Below are 19065 nucleotides of genomic sequence, written 5' to 3' on the forward strand. Positions count from 1 at the left end.
AGGAACAGTCTCTAAGTCTTGTCCTCCAATTGACTTCAGACTGTCCTGTATACTCTGATTGCTCGTTTTCCACTCTCTGTTTTCCCAAAGGGGTCTGAAAGTTAAATTACAACTAGAAAACCAAATATTTGGGCTATACTTTTGTCCTGTTTCCCTGTACCAATCTATGAATTTACGTAACTTTATCTCCTTGGTGATGTTGGGAATACCCTCATTTAACTTATCAAAAGTATTTCGAATAAACCGGGTGTCTCTTAGGAGTTTATCAACTTTTTCATTAATATCTCCTACCTGATCCGGACACAGCTGTCGCAGCCTTCTGTCGTCGTTCTTGTTCACCAGGCAGGCGTCCCTGAGTACTTTTTTTGTTGTCTCAAGGTCTCTAGTGTCTGCTGTGGTATTCCACCACGGCGAATTGGGGAAATAAATTCTTAACTTCTCAAGTGTACAGACATTATCATACCTACCGGACATTTATAAGTCAGTCTCTCAGATACAATTGAGGCCAATAAGCCTGAACCTTTGTTTTCTTTCAAAGCCCAACCTTCACGTGGGAGATTTCTCCTCTTAATAACCAGTTTAGGGCAGAAAACTTAGATCCTCAATTGTTTATAGACCACCTTCTCACTCTATTGGACTTTGCAACGACACAATAAAGACTTTTAAACTCTAGTAGTTTCTTGCGAAGCACTTAATAAATGTCATTCAAACACCTTAAGGACTTTTATCTTGTCTGTAATCACTTACGTGTTACAATCCTGGCATGCGACCTTCAATTGTGGTCGTCTAATTTGTCCGATCTCCAGTTCTTACTGACAATCATAAAGATTTAAAAAAAAAGAGAATTTTGTTAAAACAGGCTTCTCTGGACCTTTTTATCAGCCGGCTGAGATGATTGTCAGAAAAAACAGAAACCGTCGTCCAGTGTTCACTCACCCATCACGTCGGGGTCACCAAATTGTTAGGTCTGCTTTGTTCATGAATGAGTGAGACAAACACCAGACTGAGTCGAAATCAGGGTTCTTTGTTCTTTATTACCGGATTGTAACACTTGCGACTAACCATGTTAGTCGGAGAATGCATTCTGCCGTTATCAGCAAAATGATGATTTTTTTATACCCTTGGATACGTGCTTAGAACATCATCATATCATTACTTGTCCAATGACTAAAACTGTTGCTATCCTTTCCCTGCTAGCTTCCTGCCTCTCAATCCATCAATGTCTCTCTTATCTTGTAAGTACAAGGATGCATTCACATCTTGTTACAGCCCTGTACAGGGTAACTCCTTACACATTCCCATCTCATGATGTTTTACCTAACAGGAGTACAAGGACACCTCCCCTTCTTGTTACAGCCCTGCACAGGGTAACTCCTTACACATTCCCATCTCATGATGTTTTACCTTACAGTATGCACATACTCTAGCTTCGATAGCCTAAGTATTATCTTTTTGTTGGAAGGCACTCACACTAACTGGAATCATTCTGAATATGAAGGTCCATTTCATGTGGACTAGCTTTGTAAAAGTGACTAGATTCAGAAAGACCATGCAGCCATTATGGAAAAGGATGACCTTTGGCTCAGCACGAGCAAGCTCTGAAATAAAAAGTTGTGTGACTTTGGCTTCAATCAACATTGGCCATAATAACTTGCAAGGACTTGTGAACTAATCCAGCACTAATTTTGGGACAACTGCTGGAGTCTTTGATGACACAAGAAATGTCTTTTGTATTCTTGAATTAAAATATGACTTAGCTCAATGTCTGTTTTAAAACTTAGATTTTTTTTTAGTGAACATATCATTAATCTCCGGCATCTGACAAAAATGATCTCATCTGGGCATGGGAGTTGCCACAGAGATTGGCAACCTGAGATAAAACCCCAAATAACAGCTGATATAATGGTGTGAGACTGAAGTAGGTTCCAAACAATGCCATTTTTCTGATTTTTATCATTTTTGGTTTTACCTTTATCACATGTGCAATTTGGTGCTGCAGTGATATCAAAAATAATCACTTTCTCCTTTCTGAATTGCATCTCACTTGTTAAGTTTCACACTGAATTTTGATTTAGAGCTAAATGCCATAATAGAAGCAGAGTATCGTTGAACCAATTGTTGGTAACTAAATTGATAGCATCTTCCATTATTTTACTGTTTAATGAGAGAAAGCGGACATTCTTATTTGCATCCATTCTAAAATTTGTGAAAGATACACTGTCAGAAAGTGTTTTGTAAGCAAAATTTCATAAAATAAAACAGCTGAATGTAATGTACTTTGGTACAGAAAAATGTGCCATGAGAAACAACAGAGCCAATATGAGCATGGAGTGAAGTAATAGGGGAGGTACGAAATTAAAACTTTTTAATCAATATTTTAATCAGTGAAAGGGTAGATGAAATTCTACTGCAGATCTCCATAAATAGGTGTTTGATCCAGTGGAGCAGGTGACAAGCAGATAAATCAGCAGTGGGATCAATGTGTTCTTTTGAATCTCTCCATTGATTAGCTCCAGTCAATAAAAAAAAGAGGAAGTACAAGTGGAGTGGCCAGTGTGTAGAAGCTCAGGGTAGGAGTGGAAGGCTTTGACTCAAGAGGGTTTGGCTGAGGTGATGGTGCAGGAATTGAAGTAAGGGTCACCCTATTTGAGGATTCAGCAGATAGGCACAGGTAAAGGCAGGTTTAATTTATCTTACATATTTTTTCCTCTAGTTATAGACAGTGGGAATGGCAGCTCAGGCAGGGAAGTACTCCTCTTGCAGAATATGGGCAGTAAGGGAAGCCAGCAGTCTCCCTGATGACTTCAGCTGTGAGGTGTATCAAGCTGCAACTTCTTTCAAACCAAGTTAAGGAATTGGAGCTGAAGTTGGATGAACTCCATATCATTCAGAAGGCTGAGGGGTGATAGACATGAGTTACAGGGATGCTATCATACCGAGGAGCAGGAGGAGGATAGATGGGTGACAGTCAGGGGAGGGAAAGGGAATAGGCAGTCAGTAGTCGTTCCCCTCAAAAACACATACCATTATAAATCTTTTTTGGCTTCTTCCAAATCGAGGCCAAGTTCTTTACTTCTTAGAAAGATCTCTGGATTTTTTGGTATGTTATTTATTGTGATTTTATTTAATACTGATTTAGATCTTCCCAAAACTTTTCCACTTTCTCACATGCCCAAATTGCATGTACTGTTGTTCCCGTTTCCTTCTTACAGCGAAAACATCTATCTGATACTGATGGGTCCCATTTATTTAACTTTTGGGGCGTGATATATAGCCTGTGTAACCAAAGAAGAGGTAAAGGACTGCCTAAAGAAAGCTCTTGGTGCCTGCCACATTGACTACCGCCAGTGGGCTGATATCGCCTCAAACCGTGCATCTTGGCACCGCACAGTTTGGCGGGCAGCAACCTCCTTTGAAGAAGACCGCAGAGCCCACCTCACTGACAAAAGTCAAAGGAGGAAAAACCCAACACCCAACCCCAACCAACCAATTTTCCCTTTCAACCGCTGCAACCGTGTCTGCCTGTCCCGCATCGGACTTGTCAGCCACAAACGAGCCTGCAGCTGACGTGGACATTACTCCTCCATAAATCTTCGTCTGCGAAGCCAAGCCAAAGAAAGAAGAACCAATTATATTGTATCATGTGTAACCTCGTGTTTATTGTATTTCTCATAGTTCCGGAGCATAGCTTTTCCCATATTTCATTCTTTATCTTTATGTTTAGATCTTGTTCCCACTTTTGTTTGGGTTTACAGCTTATTTCATCGTTCTCTTTCTCTTGAAGTTTGATGTACATGTTTGTTATAAATCTTTTAATTATCATTGTGTCTGTAATCACATATTGAAAACTGCTTCCTTCTGGTAACCTCAGCCTGCTTCCCAATTTGTCCTTCAAGTAGGTTTTCAGTTGGTGGTATGCAAACATTGTACCGTGAGTTATACCATATTTGTACTTCATTTGTTCAAAAGACAATAATTTATTTCCCGAAAAACAATTTTCTATTCTTTTGATCCCTTTTCTCTCCCATTTTCTATAGGAAAGGTTATCTATTGTGAAAGGGATTAGTTGATTTTGCGTCAATATTAATTTTGGTAGTTGATCATTTGTTTTTTTTTCCTTTCTACGTGAATCTTCTTCCAAATGTTGAGCAGATGGTGCAGTACTGGTGAATTCCTATGTTGCACCAGCTTTTCATCCCACTTATATAGTATATGTTCAGGTACCTTCTCCCCTATTTTATTATGATAGCCTTAGATGTAGCAAAAAAATGTATGTCAACCTGGAAATCAGAAGATAGCCTGAGAATACAGCAATGGTATATAGAAATGAATAAATGTATTCCATTGGAAAAAATAACATATAATTTAAGAAATAACATCACAGTATTCGAACAAATTTGGGAACCGTACATGGAACACAACAGAGAAGTCCTACCGTGGACCTCCACCACCTAAAATGACAGAATGAGAAGAATACAAAATGAACTGATCCAGTGTGTAAAAGTAGATGACACAATTTTCTTGTTTATTTTCATTGTGTGATGACATTATTTAATGGGTTTAATGTATCGTATACGTTGAACGTTTAGTGGGTGGGAGGGAGGGGGGAGGGAGGGGGGGAGGGAGGGAGGGAGGGATGGGGGAGGGAGGGAGGGAGGGAAGGAAGGAGGGAGGGAGGGAAGGAAGGAGGGAGAGAAGGAAGGGGTGAAAAAGGGGAGAAAATGACACTGTGTATATTCAAGAGGGAAATGTTTGTGTATTTTGGTCAATATGGTTCATAGTGTGAAAAATAAAAAAAATTTAAAAACACATACCATTTTGGATAATGATGGGGCAGATGACCCGCCAGGGACAAACCACAGTGATCAGGTCTCTGGCACAGAGTCTGGTCTGGTGGCTAAAAAGGGAAGAGAGGTGAGGAGGCGAGCTGTAATGATAGGAGAATTTCTTAGTCAGGGGGATAGATAAGAGGCTCTGTGAAGGAGATCGAGAATCTCGGATGGTATGTTGCCTCCCTAGTGCCAGAGTCTGAGATATCACAGATCGAGTTCAGGGCCTTCTCAAGAGGAAGGGCGAGCAGCCATATGTTGTGGTCCATGTAGGGACTAATGGCATGGATAGGAAGGGTGATGAGGTCCTGCAAAGAGAGTGGAAGGTAGTTTTCAGCTGCAATGAGATATTTCATATTTTGATAAAATGTACTGAAAAATGGCAATGAAGTTTTATCCAGATAAATGTGATATAATGCATTTTGAGACTAGGATATATACCATGGAGAGTACTGAGGAACAGAGACCTCTGAGCACATGTACATATATCATGAAAGATGCCACTACAAGTAGACCATGTGGTTAGGGGTAAAAATGTACCGAAAATGCTAGAGGAACTCAGCCGATCTTTGCAGCATCCATAAAAAGAAAAGATATATTGCCAACGTTTCAGGCCTGAGAATTTCTTCTAGCATTTCAGTGTGTTTTTACTACAATCACAGCATATGAAGACTTTCATATTTCTCAAAGTGGTTAGGGGATCTGGTATATTGGGCTTTATTGGCATTGCAAGCTGAAATAGGGAGGTTACTTAACCTCCCCAAATCATCACTTGATATTTTCAGTTTCAATTGTTTATCTTGTATCAGAAATCATAGCAAAAACATCTGTTTCTAAAAGTTTATTCAAGATCATTTTTAAAAAAAAGCATTCAGATTTGCAATTCTTTCACTCACAGTTAAAATGTGTGCTTTCAGCAATTTATTCCCATTTCTGAAGCTACTCAAAACAGACATGAATTTTATGATAAAAAAGTGAGTAAAATCGCATGTATTCACGATAAAATGTTAAGAACATCTACACACAATAAAAACAGGTACAATTTCACAAAAAACGAGTCAAAATGTACAAAAGAATAAGATAGAAGAGATAAAAATAAAAAGACACAAAGTACATTATTTTTCTGGATTTTTTCTTTTAAACAGTTAATCATATATATCATCATTGTAATCATCTTCATCTGATTCTATAAAATATTTCACCTCTTTCTTGGCTCGGCCCAGCCTTGATTGAGATACTTCAGAGTGTGTGCTTGATCGAATGCCATCAGCCGTCTCAAAATCATTTTCATCATCATTGTTGTACAGTGACTTCTTAGATTTCTAGAATAATTTGAAAAAAATTATATGAACAGCAGTGATTTGTTTTATTAGTTCTAAAAAAATTATATGGAGAGACAGTGGAGCATCCCAAGTTAAAATTCAAAATTGGGGGAGGCCATCTTTGAAGGTACAAGACAAGAACTAACTTAATTGGAAAAGGCTGAAGGAAGAAGGATGTGAGGAAAATAGTATGTTTTTAAAAGTGTGTCAACAAGAGTATGGGACTTATACGTTCTTGTTAGTGAAGGGTAGCTTGGATGACGAAGAAAATTCAGGCTGTGGTTAAGAGTAAGAAGGAAGCATGGGGCAGGTTTAAGCAACTAGGATCAAGTGTATACCTAGAGAAGTTTTTGGAATTGAGGAGAGAAAAAAAGGGCATAGGAGATAGCTCTGGAAGGTAATATTAAGGAGAATCCCAAGAGATTTTATAAGTATATAAAAGTCTGTTTCTCATCAGGAACTGAGACAGCGAGACTTAGAATGAGAAGAGGATAATTTAAAAGCACCAGGAAAGGTAGGTGCTTTTTTGTTTCTTATTTTGGGACTTGGAACGATAAGAGGATTGTTTAAAAAAGGACCGGGAAAGGTTGGTGTCTGTTTAAATGTTTCCATTGGCTAATTAGCTGTAGCCCATAAAGGGAAGGGGGGCTTAAGTGGAGCAACCAGTGTAAGAGTGGAATTTTGAGGGTTTGGCTCAAGAGGCTTCAGCAAGCAGTGGTGTTGGTGCAGGAGTTGAGGTAAAGTAAGGACAACTTTGTTGAGGAACAAAATAATTAAGCAAGGAGGGACAGCCAAGGAGAGGTTTTTCTAATTTTTTTCTTCCATTTCAGAGATAGTGAGAATGGCAGCCAGGGCAGGGACATGCTTCTCTTGCAGAATGTAGATAGTCAGGGAAGCAAAAATATATCCATGGTGACTTCATCTATGAGAAGTCCTGCAGCACCTTGCAAACAGTTTTGGGGAATTGGAGCTGGAATTGGATGAACTTTGAGAGGCTGAAGGGGTGATACTCAGGAATTACAGGGATGCATTCATACCTAGGAGGCAGGAAGAAGGTTGTTGGGTAACAGTCAGGAGAGGGAAAGGGAACAGGCAGGCCTGTGGCCATTCCCCTCAATAATATGTATACTGTTTTGGATACTGTTAACAGTGTTGACCAACCAGGGACAAGCCACGACGGTCAGATCTCTGGCACAAAATCTGGTCCTGTGGCTAAGAAAGGGAGGGAGGTGAGCTCTAATAATAGGTTGTTCAAAAGTGAGGTGAAGAGACAAGAGGTTCTGTGGAAAACATTGAGAACAGATGGTGTGGTATTTTGCCTACCAGGTGTTAAGAGTCCGGGATATCTTAGATCAAGTTTATGTAATTTTCAAGAGGGAGGGTGAGCAGCCAGATGTTGGTGTCCATGTATGATCTAGAGCATGGGTGGGAAGGGTGATGAGGTCCTACGAAGAGATTTCAGGGATTTGGATGTGAAGTTGGACAAGCCTCCAGGGTTGTAATCTTAGAATTGATATCCATGCCACATGCCAGTGAGGGTAGATATCGGAGAATAATGCAGCTTAACACGTGGCTAAAGAGATGGTGCAGGAAAGAAGGCTTTAGATTTCTGGATCATTGGGATCTCTTCCAGGGAAGGTGGGACCTGTACTGGCAGGTCAGTTGGCATTTGAACTGAGGGGAAGAATATCCTTTAGGGAAGATTTGCTAGTGCTGCTCCAGGAGGTTTAAACTAGATTTGTGTGGAGATGGGAACCAGAGTTGCGGAGAAGGTAGTGGAGTAGATAAGGGAAAAGTTGATGTGGAAATAATGTTCTCGGGTACATATATTTCAATGCAAGAAGTATTGTAGGAAAGGCAGACTAGCTTAGAGAGTGAATTGGCAAATGGAATTATGACATTATGGCCATTAGTAAAATGGTTGCAGGAGGGCTAGGACTGGCAGCTCAATGTTCAAGGGTTTTGTGTTTTAAGATGTGATAGGGCAGGAAGGATGAAAGGGGGAAGAGTAGCATTCTTGTCAGGGAAAATATCAGTTGTGCTCAGACAGGACAGACAAGAGTGTTCATCGACTGAGACTATATGGGAGATTCTATGGATGGAGCTTAGGAATGGGAAAGGTATGACCACATTATTGGGGTTTTATTGTAGACCACCCAATAGTCAGACAGAATTGGAGAAGCAAATCAACAAGGAGATAGCAGGCAGCTGCAGGAAATAGAAAGGTGAAGGTCTTCCATAGGTATATTAAGAGCAAAAGGATAGTAAGGGACAAAATTGGTCTTCTTGAAGATTAGAGTGGTCAGCTGAGAATGGAGCCAGAAGAGAGGGAGAGATCTTAAATGGTTTTTTTGCATCTGTTTTTACTCAGGAAACTGGCATAGAATCTAGGTGAGGCAAACAAGCAGCGAAGTCATGGAACCCATACAGATTAAAGAGGAGGAGGTGCTTGCAGTCTTGAAGTGAATACGTGGATAAATCCACAGGGCCTGAGTAGGTATGCCCTCAGACCTTGAGGGAAGCAGGTGCAAAAATTGCAGGGGCCTTGGCAGATGTATTTAACATGTCCTTTGTCACTGGTAAAGTACTGGAGGATTGGAGGGAAATTTGATAAAAGAAGGCTGTGGATGTTGTCCATATGGATTTTAGTAAGGACTTTGACAAGAACCAAAGAGGTTAGTCAGAAAAGTTCAGTCGCTTAACATTCATGGTGAGGTAGTAAATGGGATTCAACTGGCTTTATAGGAGAGGCCAGAGAGTGGTAGTGATGATTGCCTCTCTGACTGGAGTCCTGTGCTCAAGGATCAGTGCTGGGTCCATTGTTGTTTGTTATCTATATCAATGATCTAGATCAGGGGTGTCAAACTCAAATTCACGGAGGGCCAAAATTAAAAACTTGGACTAAGTTGAGGGCCGAACTAAATATTTATTGAAAATTTTCAACAACATCTGCATGTTTTCTCTTCTTTCAACATATGTTTTCTTATTAAAGTAAATGTTTAATAATCGTTTTGGATAAACTCTTTCCAGAAGCATTAACAAATGAGAAATAAAATATTCAATAAATAATATTTCTCTTATAGAGGATTTGTCAAATGTTGCTAGTGTGCTGTCGAATAGTAAAATCTGAGGGCTATTGAGAATGTGGGAGAATAACATGATTCCTGAAACAATCAAATGGGTGACTGATTGTGGGCATGAACTCTAGCAGGGTTATTTGCCATGCCCTTTTTCCATTGGTACAGATATCCTTTGATTTACACACTTTTCAAGTTTTATGCCTAATGAGCTTGTATCCAGGTGCAGGACCATTTTTAACCAGGAATATATTTATCACTGTGACATGAAACTATTGGAAGATCGTTTTATCCTGAGATTAAAGTTCATAATACTTACTCAGGCCTGTGTGCGGGAGGGCGGGGTTTGCGGGCGATCGGGTTGGACAACGACAGTGCGGGGGCATCGGCTCTCACTGCAGGGCGGCATCTCGGCGGATCAGCGGCCCTGTCACCTTGAGTCGCGGGTCGGCCTGCGGCAGGGAGGGGGAGTGGGCAACGGTCCTGGCGAGGTCAGGCCCGAGGCCTCCGGTTCCGGGCGCTGGGAAGCGGCCTTGGCTTCCCCTGACACCGGCCAGGCCGCGCTGCGGTGGGGGGGCAGGCGGGGGGACACGACAGTGCGGGGGCATCGGCTCTCGCTGCAGGGCGGCATCTCGGCGGATCAGCGGCCCCGTCACCGTGAGTCACGGGTCGGCCTGCGGCAGGGAGAGAGAGTGGGCAACGGTCCTGGCGAGGTCAGGCCCGAGGCCTTAGGTTCCAGGTGCTGGGAAGCGGCCTTGGCTTCCCCTGACACCGGCCAGGCCCCAAAACCAGAGTCCACGGTGAGACCCTGCAACGTAAACAGAGGAGGTGGGGGCGATTAGCGGGCTGACGCCAATGCATTCTGGGATTTATAGTATTAGCTGTGTATGCGCTATACTGGCGCGGCGGCCAGCGGGCCACCTCTAATACATTTTTGAAATGATCTTGCGGGCCAAATATAATTATATCGCGGGCCAAATTTGGCCCGCGGGCCAGAGTTCGACATGTGTGATCTAGATGATTAAGTGGTAAACTGTATCATCAAGTTTGCAGATACAATGATTGGAGATATAGTGGACAGCAAGAAAGGCTTTCAGGGCTTGCAGCGGGACTGGGACCAACTGGAAAAATGGGCTGCAAAATGACAGTTGTAATTTAATGCAGACAAGTGTAAGGTGTTGCACTTTGGAAGGACAAACCAATGTAGGATGTGCCCTGTAGATGGTAGAACACTGAGGGGTGTGGTAGAATAGAATGTGGCAATACAGATACACAATTCCCTGAAATTGGTGTCAAAGTAGATAGGGTAGTAAAGTTAGCTTTTGGGACTTTGGCCTTCATAAATCAGAGTATAGGAGTTGGGATGCTATGGTAAAGTTGTATAAGGAATTTGTAAGGCCAAATATGGAATATTGTGTTAAGTTGAGGTCACCTAATTACATGAAAGATATCAATAAAATTGAAAGAATGCAGAGAAGAAATACCAGAATATTGCCAGGATTTGAATTGCGTTACAGGGAAAGGTTAAACAGGTTAGGACTTTATTTCCCTGAAGATTGATAGAGGTATAGAAATGTATAATGGGTATAGATGGAGAAAATGCAAGTAGGCTTTTTTCCATTGAGGTTGGGTAAGATTAAAAACCAGAGGATGTGAGTTCAGGGTGAAAGAGAAGATTAAGGGGAACATTAGGGGGAATTTCTTCACAGTGTGGTGGGAATATTGAACAAGCTGCCAGCTAAAGTGATGAATGCAAGCACAATTTGAACATTTAAAAGACTAGAAGGGCTGAAGGACCTTGTTTCTGAGCTGTAATGTTCTATCATTCTCAAAGTAAAAAACAAGGTAACCAGAAAAAAAATTGGTACCCCTCAGGAATCAATGTGATCAATTGTGAGGAGCAACAGGAGATGGGCAAGGTCGTCAATGAGTACTTCTCAGATTTTACTGTGGAAAGATACATGAGGACTCAGTAGCTTGCGGCAATCAATGGCAGGGCCTTGAGAACAGTCAGCATTACAGGAGAGGACGTACTGAAATTCCTGATGCATATAAAGGTAAAAATATCTTCTGGGCCTGAACAAGATATTGTGGGAAGCCAGAGGGGAAATTGTAGGTGACCTGTCTGTTTTTTGAGCTGTTAAGTACAGTGAGGTGCCTGGAGACTGGAGAGGGTGGTAAATGCAGGGAAAAACCTGGGAACTATAGGCCAGTGTCTCTAACATCTGTGGTTGGTAAGTTATTAGAGATTGTTCTAAAAGGAGAGATATATGGGGCCCACCATAATGTTTGGAACAAAGATGCTTTTTGTTTCTCCTTTATTTGCCTCTGTGCTCCACAGTTTTAAATTTGGAATCAAATATTCACAGGTAATTAAAGTGCACATTCCAGATTTTATTCAAGGTTATTTGTATACATTTTGGCTTAACCATGAAGAAATAATGGCACTTTTTATACATCGTTGCCTCATTTCATAATATTTGGGACATTGCAATGGCACGAGTAATAGTCATGTTTAGTACTTTGTTGCATACAATGATTGCTTGAAGTCTGTGATTCAGAGACATCACCAGGTGCGGAGTATCTTCTCTGATGATGCTCTCTTAGGCCTCTACTGAAGCCATCTTCAGCTCCTGGTTGCTTCGGAGATTTGTCCCCTTAAGTTTTCTCTTCAGTATATGGAAGATGTGCTCAATTAGATTTAGATTGGGTGACTAATTTGGCCATTCAAGAATTCTCCAGTTTTTAGCTTTGAAAAACTCCTTTGTTGCTTTAGCAGTATGTTTTGGAACATTGTCTTGCTGCAGGATGAAGCGCTGTCCCAATAGTTTGGTGGCATTTTCTCACACTTGAGCAGATAATACGCTTCTACACACCTCAGAATTTATTTTGCTACTATCATCAGCTTTTACATCATCACTGAAGTGCAGCCGTACCTGTGGTAGCCCCCATATATGCCAAGGCCATAATACCCCCACTACCTTCCACAAATGACGTGGTTGGCTTTGAATCTTGGGCAGTCCCTTGACACCTCCACACTTTGCTCTTGCCATCATTCTGATACAGGTTAATCTTCGTCTTATCTGTCCATAAGACCTTTCCCCAGAATCCTGCAGGATCTTTTAAAAATTCTTGGCAAAGTATAATCTGGCCATCCTTGAGTTAGGGGATTTTCCTTCATTTTGATGAGAATTCAACTATCGTTAGCAGTGGAGGTCCTCCTTTACATACCAGTCCCTTTGTGCTTACCAAGTTCACCAGTACACACTTTCTGATGTTCTAAACAGTTGATTTTGGTAATCCTAAGGTTTGAGTGATACCTCTAATTGTTTTATTCTTGTTTTTCAGCCTCATAACGGCTTCTTGACTTTCATTGGCACAACTCTGGTCCAGCAGAGTTGGCAACTGCAGTCTCTAAAGGTGATCAAAAGCTGAGAAGCAAGCCGAGCTCTCTTATACCTGCAGCAATTAAACATACCTGAGTAATCACAAACACCTGTGAAACCAAATGTCCCAAATATTATGGTGCCCTGAAAAGGGGGCACTATGTAGAAAAAGTGCTATAATTCCTACATGGTCAAACCGAAATGTATTCTGTAGCCCACCGCTACAAAGAAACACACACACAGTGTGGCAGGTTAAGGTCACTCCTTTATTAGGGCTGGAAAGGGTGCTTTCATACTGTTCAAGTTCCCACCGATTTTGCTGACTGACTGAGTCATCCATATGAATAACAATAGCGGGCGGGAACGTCAATGCCTTTCTTCCCCAGCCTGTTTCTGCTGAGTTAGCTGGGCAGCTTGACCAATGCCATTTTAGGGCTGTTGGTCTGATGCTACCCCAGCTTCTATCCCTGCCGGTTCGTTGTCCTGGGAGTCGCTTTAGCGATCTCTGTGCGCATCTGCTGCCGCGCGATGTGCTGGCTCGATCTCCGCAATTGCGGGCCACCACAATACAAATAATTTCGAATAAAATCTGGAATATGGACTTTAATTGCCTGTGAATTGTTTGATTACAAATTTAAAATGGTGGAGCACAGGGACAAATAAAGGAAAAAAGTGGTTTTGTCCCAAACATTATGGAATGCACTGTATATCCACTTAGATGGTCAAAGGTTGATAAGGGTAGTCAGCATGGTTTTGTAAGTGGGAGTTCATGTCTCAGAAATATGAGGTTTTTTTTTTAAGATGTGACCCAGAAGGTTAAGAGGTGTAAATATTTTGTACCATAAAATCTCCAGTATCCGGAATTCAACCAATCGGCAAAAAAACAATTCAATAAATGTTTTAAAATTGTAAAAGTAACTGTTCTGCGAAGCAACATACAACCCCTTGGTGAAGATAGGAGAAAACATTCAGCAAGCAGAATGCCCAGTCATATCCCACCCACAGCATCTGTCTGAATAGTTTCAATAAAGTGTTTTTGTCCCAAACATTATGGAGGACACTGCACATGCTCTTAGATGGCCAAAGATTTCAACAAAGTTATGTTTGAATAAAATGGCAGCTCCCAGATAAAGAGATGGCCATTGCCACTCGCCACTGGGACAATTCTCCCAAAGTGTCTTCCTATCCTTGCCTAGTCAGTCTTTAACTTTATTAGTATTAAGTATATTAGTAAACTTGGGGGCAAGGGGATGTTAATTATGATGGTGGCATGGTTAGCGTAATGCTGTTATAGTGTCAGCAACTGGGGTTAGAAATTAAATTTAAATTTTGTAAATTACAGAAATTACCTGATTAAAGTGAACTTTACATAATTACGGACAACATTACTTTTTTTTGCAAATTATTTTACATTTTGCATTGTCTTTCGTCTTTTAAACTGTGTATTCTTAATGCAGATGTATTAGGCATGGTAAGAGTGTGTCTCAATCAACTAGAAAATTTGCATATCTGGCATCCGCGATCCCAGTAAGTGCCAGATACTGGGGATTTTACTGTATATGGATTTCAGCAAGGCATTCAATAAGGTCCTGGATGGTAAGCAAGTTAGATTGCATGGGAACAAAGTGAGATAGCAGAACAAATTGAAAATTGGCATAATGAAATAAAGCAAAGGGTGATGGTGGAAGATTATTTTGTTTGACTGGAAGCCTCTGACCAGTGGTGCACCAAAGGGTTTGGTGCTGGTCCATTGATGTTTGTCATCTAAATCTGATATAGATTTCAATCGACATGTCATGATTACCAGGTCTGCGGATCTGAAGTGTCTGGTATTGTATATAGTGAAGACATTTGCCAAAGATTGCTGCATGATTGGGCAGAGGAATGGTTGATGAAATTTAATACAGAGAATTGTGAGTGTTGCATTTTGTAAGGTCAAATATGGGTAGGATCTACTCAGTGAATGCTAAGGGTAGGTGCAAAGTACCTTAATAGTAGCATCTTGGGTATATTGGGTGATTAAAAATGCTTTTGGCACATTGACTTTCATCAGTTAGAACATTGAGATTAGAAGTTGGGAGGTCATGTTGCAATTGTACAAATGTTGGTAAGGGGCCATTTGGAATATTGTGTCAAATTTTGGTCATTGTGATACAGGAAAGATGTTGTCAAGACTGGGCAGAAGACCTGAGCTTTTGGTAGAAATTGAACAGGCTAGGGCCTTATTCCTTGGAGCACTGGAGAATGAGGGGTGATCTCATGGAGGTATGCAAAATCATGAGTGGAATGGATCAAGTGAATCCAGAGAGTATTTTGCCCAGAGTGGGAGAATCAGAAATGAGAGACATCAGTTTAAGGCGAGGGCAGAGAGATTTAATAGGAATATGAAAGGTAACTTTTTTATTTCACATACAGAGTGGTGAGTGTATGGAATCGGGTGTCAGAGGATGTGGTTAATGCAGGTACTATTGCAGCATTCAAGAAAAAAATGGACAGGTACATGGATAGGATAGGTTTAGAAGGATATGGCCAAATGGATGGATTTGTCATGACATTTTGGTCAGCATAGGCATGTGGGGCCAAAGGGTCTGTTTCTCATGCTGCATGACTCAATCAAAAAATATTGCTGCTATTTCTGATTTGATTTTATATCAACAGGAACTTAGTACTTTGGCCATCAAAATCCACATGTTATTTGGGAAGAGCAATAAATAATGGGGACATAGTGTTCATTTGTGGAAGCTATAAATTTGTAAAAATAAATATTTTTCTTAAACTTAAATGTTGATTTGATAATCATTACAGGTACTCCTCTACTTATGATGGGGTAATATTCTGACAAACCTATCGTAAGTCGAAAAATAATACCAGTATAACACCAACAGCACTGTATTAGTCTCCACCTTGATCCCACTGCCCTGTTCTCTCCCGACAGCACTGTATCAGTCCCCACACTTATCCCACTGCTCCGCTCTTTCCCCACGACCCTGTATCAGTCACACATTCATCACAAAATGCCCAGTTCTCCCCCAACAGCACTGTATCAGTCCCCACACTGATCCCACTGTCCCGCTCTCTCCCGACAATGCTGTATCAATCCCTGCAAGCTTTCCGACTGAACTAAAATAAGTGATTGACCAAGGAAGCTACAAAGAATTCACCTTGGAGGAATTATCAATGTTTATTGGAAAAATGCTTGCGGTTACCTTACTTTAACGTATTACATGAAAGTAAATAATGACAGTCACGCTATTGTACCATTGTAACTTAGAAAAATCCTAAGTCAAACTATAAGAGCATCTGCAAATGGGCCCTTTTTTCTGCTCCTTGCTTTACAATTATATGCTTTCAATTTCCCATGACATTATAGATATTGATCTTTGTTTCTTTACATGAATATTGAAAATGTAAGCAGTCTAAAGGGCAGTTTTCTGCACATAATGACATTTTACTTATCTCTTTCCCGATTTCACTCTTAATTTTAAATTTCTATTCTGACAATACCAGATGTTCACTGCGATGAATCAATTGTTTAATGACCTCAAAACATTTGTGAAAATTAAAAAGGGACTCTCCAGGGAATAAGGATCAGCTTGGATGAAATAGGTGAACAAGATTTTTCTACATTATCAAACAGCTAGTACTATTCAAATTCTTAATTTGAAATACAAAATCAGAAGAAAAATGTAGTGAAAAGCTATTATAGATTTCAAAGGATGATCATTCATCAGGTAATATGTACTTGATTAAAGCAATGATAATTTCCTGAGAGTGATGCATACAATTACCCAAGTTCACCAAATTTAGTCGAGTATCGAGTTACTCAGGATTATTTAAAATGAAAATAATTAACTGGATTTGATGAACAGCAAAATGATAGGCCACCTAGATGTAATTTTGGAAAGCAGATGCAAATAATGTTAAAATAAAATTGGCTTACTTTTTTTGTTTTTTTTTAAAATATTTTATTTTAAAAATTTAACCATACATGCATTCAAATATATTTCAAAATACAGATGTAATATCAAATACATGATGATAATACCCCAACATCCCCCTCACCCCTACAGTCCCAAGAAAAATAAAATAAAAAATAAAGTATAGAATTATGTATTAAGATAGGAAAAAAGAAAGAAAGAAGAGAAAGAATGAGAATGGACTGCTGAAAGTGTTAAATCCCATCTGGTCTAACATTCATATTTATTTCATCATTAATAGAGTTCCACACAGGCCTTAAAGGCTAAGAAGAACATTTAGAATCTAAAAAATTAAAAGTTTAATTTTGTAGATACGGGCACCAAATTTGTTTAAAAAAAGATCACATTTTTTACCTTAAATTATATGTAATTTTCTCAAGGTGAACACAACTGTATTTCCACGCTCCATCATTCCAAACTTCGGTGTGAATTAGATTTCCAAGCACTGCAATATATTTTCTGGCCACTGCCAATGCAATTTTTAAAAATTCTTTCTGGTATTAAGTTAATATCAATTTAGGTCTTATCCCTATAATGTTACCTAATAAAAATATTTCTGGATTTTGTGAAATTAGATTCATGTAATTTGTTCTAAAAAATTTTTTCTAATTCCAGCCAGAAGTTTCTTACTTTATCACAAGACCATGTTCAATGTAAAAAAGTTCCCACCTCTTTACCACATCTAAAACACCGATCTGTTAAATCTGATTCAATTTTTTAGATTTTTGTGGCATAAGGTACAACTGATGTAAAAAATTATATTGTACCAGTCTATATCTTACATTTATTGCATTCGTCATACAGTCTCGACATAAAACAGGCCAACTTTTCTCATCTATTATCACATTTAAGTCTGACTCCCATCTTTGTCTAGGTTTATGAATCCCCAGTTTAGGGCCCCCATTTGGAGTAAATGATAATTTGCCAAAATAGATTTCTTTGTATTTCCATTTTTTATTAGAGTCTCTACAGTGCTACATTTTGGTAAATACATTGTTGGACTCAGCTTATCTCTTAAATATGCCGAAATGAAAAAAGCAAAATATGTATTATTAAAAATACCACATTTATTCTTAAGTTGTTCAAATGACATCAATTGCCCTTGCTCATAACAGTCTTCAATGTATTTGATCCCTTTACGAGACCAAACTTCATAAATTTGATTATCTAATGTACAAGGTACAAGTCAAAGTAGTCAAATTTCTGTATTCGTATTATGCCAAATTTTAATCAAATTTTCAAGAGGAGATTCTCTTTCAGCAGTCATTAATTTTACATTTATTTATATATATTCTGCTTTTTTCTCTCTCTTATTTTATCTAATTCTATTTTAACCCTAGCAGATTTTTCCCCCTCTTCAAAATAGACATTTCATTTGGGCTCTTCCATAGTAATTTTTAAAGTTGGGGAGCTGTAAACCTCCCATTTCATATTTCTAAGTTAATTTTTCTATCGAGATTCTGGACATTTTACCTTTTAATAAAAATTTTCTAATAAATTTATTTAATACTTGAAAGAATTTTTGATGTATTAATACAGGCAATGATTGAAAAAGATATTGTATTCTGGGAAATATTTTCATTTTTATACAATTAACTCTTCATACAATTTAAATCCTCCAACTTTTTTAAAGTAATGGCAAATAATTTAATTTATATAAATTTTTTAAGTTATTATCCGTACGAACCTCTACATATTTTATCCTATTTGTCGGCCATTTAAACTGAGTGTTTCTTTGGCAAATAGAATAATCACCTCTTACGAGAGGCAGAATATTGGAATATTGGCTTACTTAATGCTAAAACGTAGCAATGTATTCATTTATTTATTAAAAGCGATCCTTGAGCAATATGATCCAAGCCTATGGACTTCATATTTTCCATTTTTGGAAATGTCACAGTTGAAGTGCATTTTCACTAAGTAAGTTAGGAAAGAGTAGGCTGTTATCACTTGAATTCAGTATTGTTATAACTGATTCATTTCAGATAAGTGGAAATTATTTGTATCCATTTGTGTTGTGTCTGGTAGATGGCAGGGGAACTTTGATGTTAGGAATTAAGCAATTTAAAATTCTCAGTAATCATTGCATTCATGCAGCTATTCTGATTCTTGCCAATTTTATCCCAGAGGATGTACATGGCATATTCTCTTTTTAAAGGTTGTTGTTATCTTGTATGCTGTAAATTCCATGGCAGATATTGCTGAGTTAACCTTTTTTTTTTAATTTTCAAACACGTTCTGAATGTTTTTATTGAAGATGCTGGTAACACTTGTGTCAGATTTTCATGATCTTTGTTTAATAGATAAATTTTAAAATGGAAGTTAAAATATTGCACTAACCTTGCTTGCTGATGACTTATTGGACTTCTTCAAAGGAGAATATTCATCATCTTCTGAGCCAGAATGTTTTCTCTTCTTTCCGCGACTTTTACCTGATATAAGGCAAAGCAATGTTATTTTTTTCTAGTGGCAGC

The 19065-nt window shown here is 39.1% G+C and overlaps 1 protein-coding gene across 4 annotated transcripts in view; it reads right to left on the reverse strand.

The window, feature by feature from the left end:
• Positions 1-5655: 5655 nt before the first annotated feature.
• The window catches only part of LOC138751565 (DNA topoisomerase 2-beta-like), a 236744-nt gene continuing 223334 nt past the window's right edge, over positions 5656-19065 (reverse strand). For 3 of the 4 annotated variants that reach the window (XM_069914001.1, XM_069914002.1, XM_069914004.1), the window contains 2 exons: positions 18932-19023; positions 5656-6151 (listed from right to left, as the gene is read on the reverse strand). In XM_069914001.1, coding sequence (XP_069770102.1) covers positions 5975-6151; positions 18932-19023 — 269 coding nt within the window. In that variant the 3' untranslated portion in view covers positions 5656-5974. Of the gene's footprint in view, positions 6152-16740; positions 17058-18931; positions 19024-19065 lie in introns of those variants that run through there. The other variant, XM_069914003.1, reaches the window with a different exon arrangement.

This window comes from Narcine bancroftii, chromosome 1, assembly GCF_036971445.1.
Source record: "Narcine bancroftii isolate sNarBan1 chromosome 1, sNarBan1.hap1, whole genome shotgun sequence".
NCBI classification, from domain to species: Eukaryota; Metazoa; Chordata; class Chondrichthyes; order Torpediniformes; family Narcinidae; genus Narcine; species Narcine bancroftii.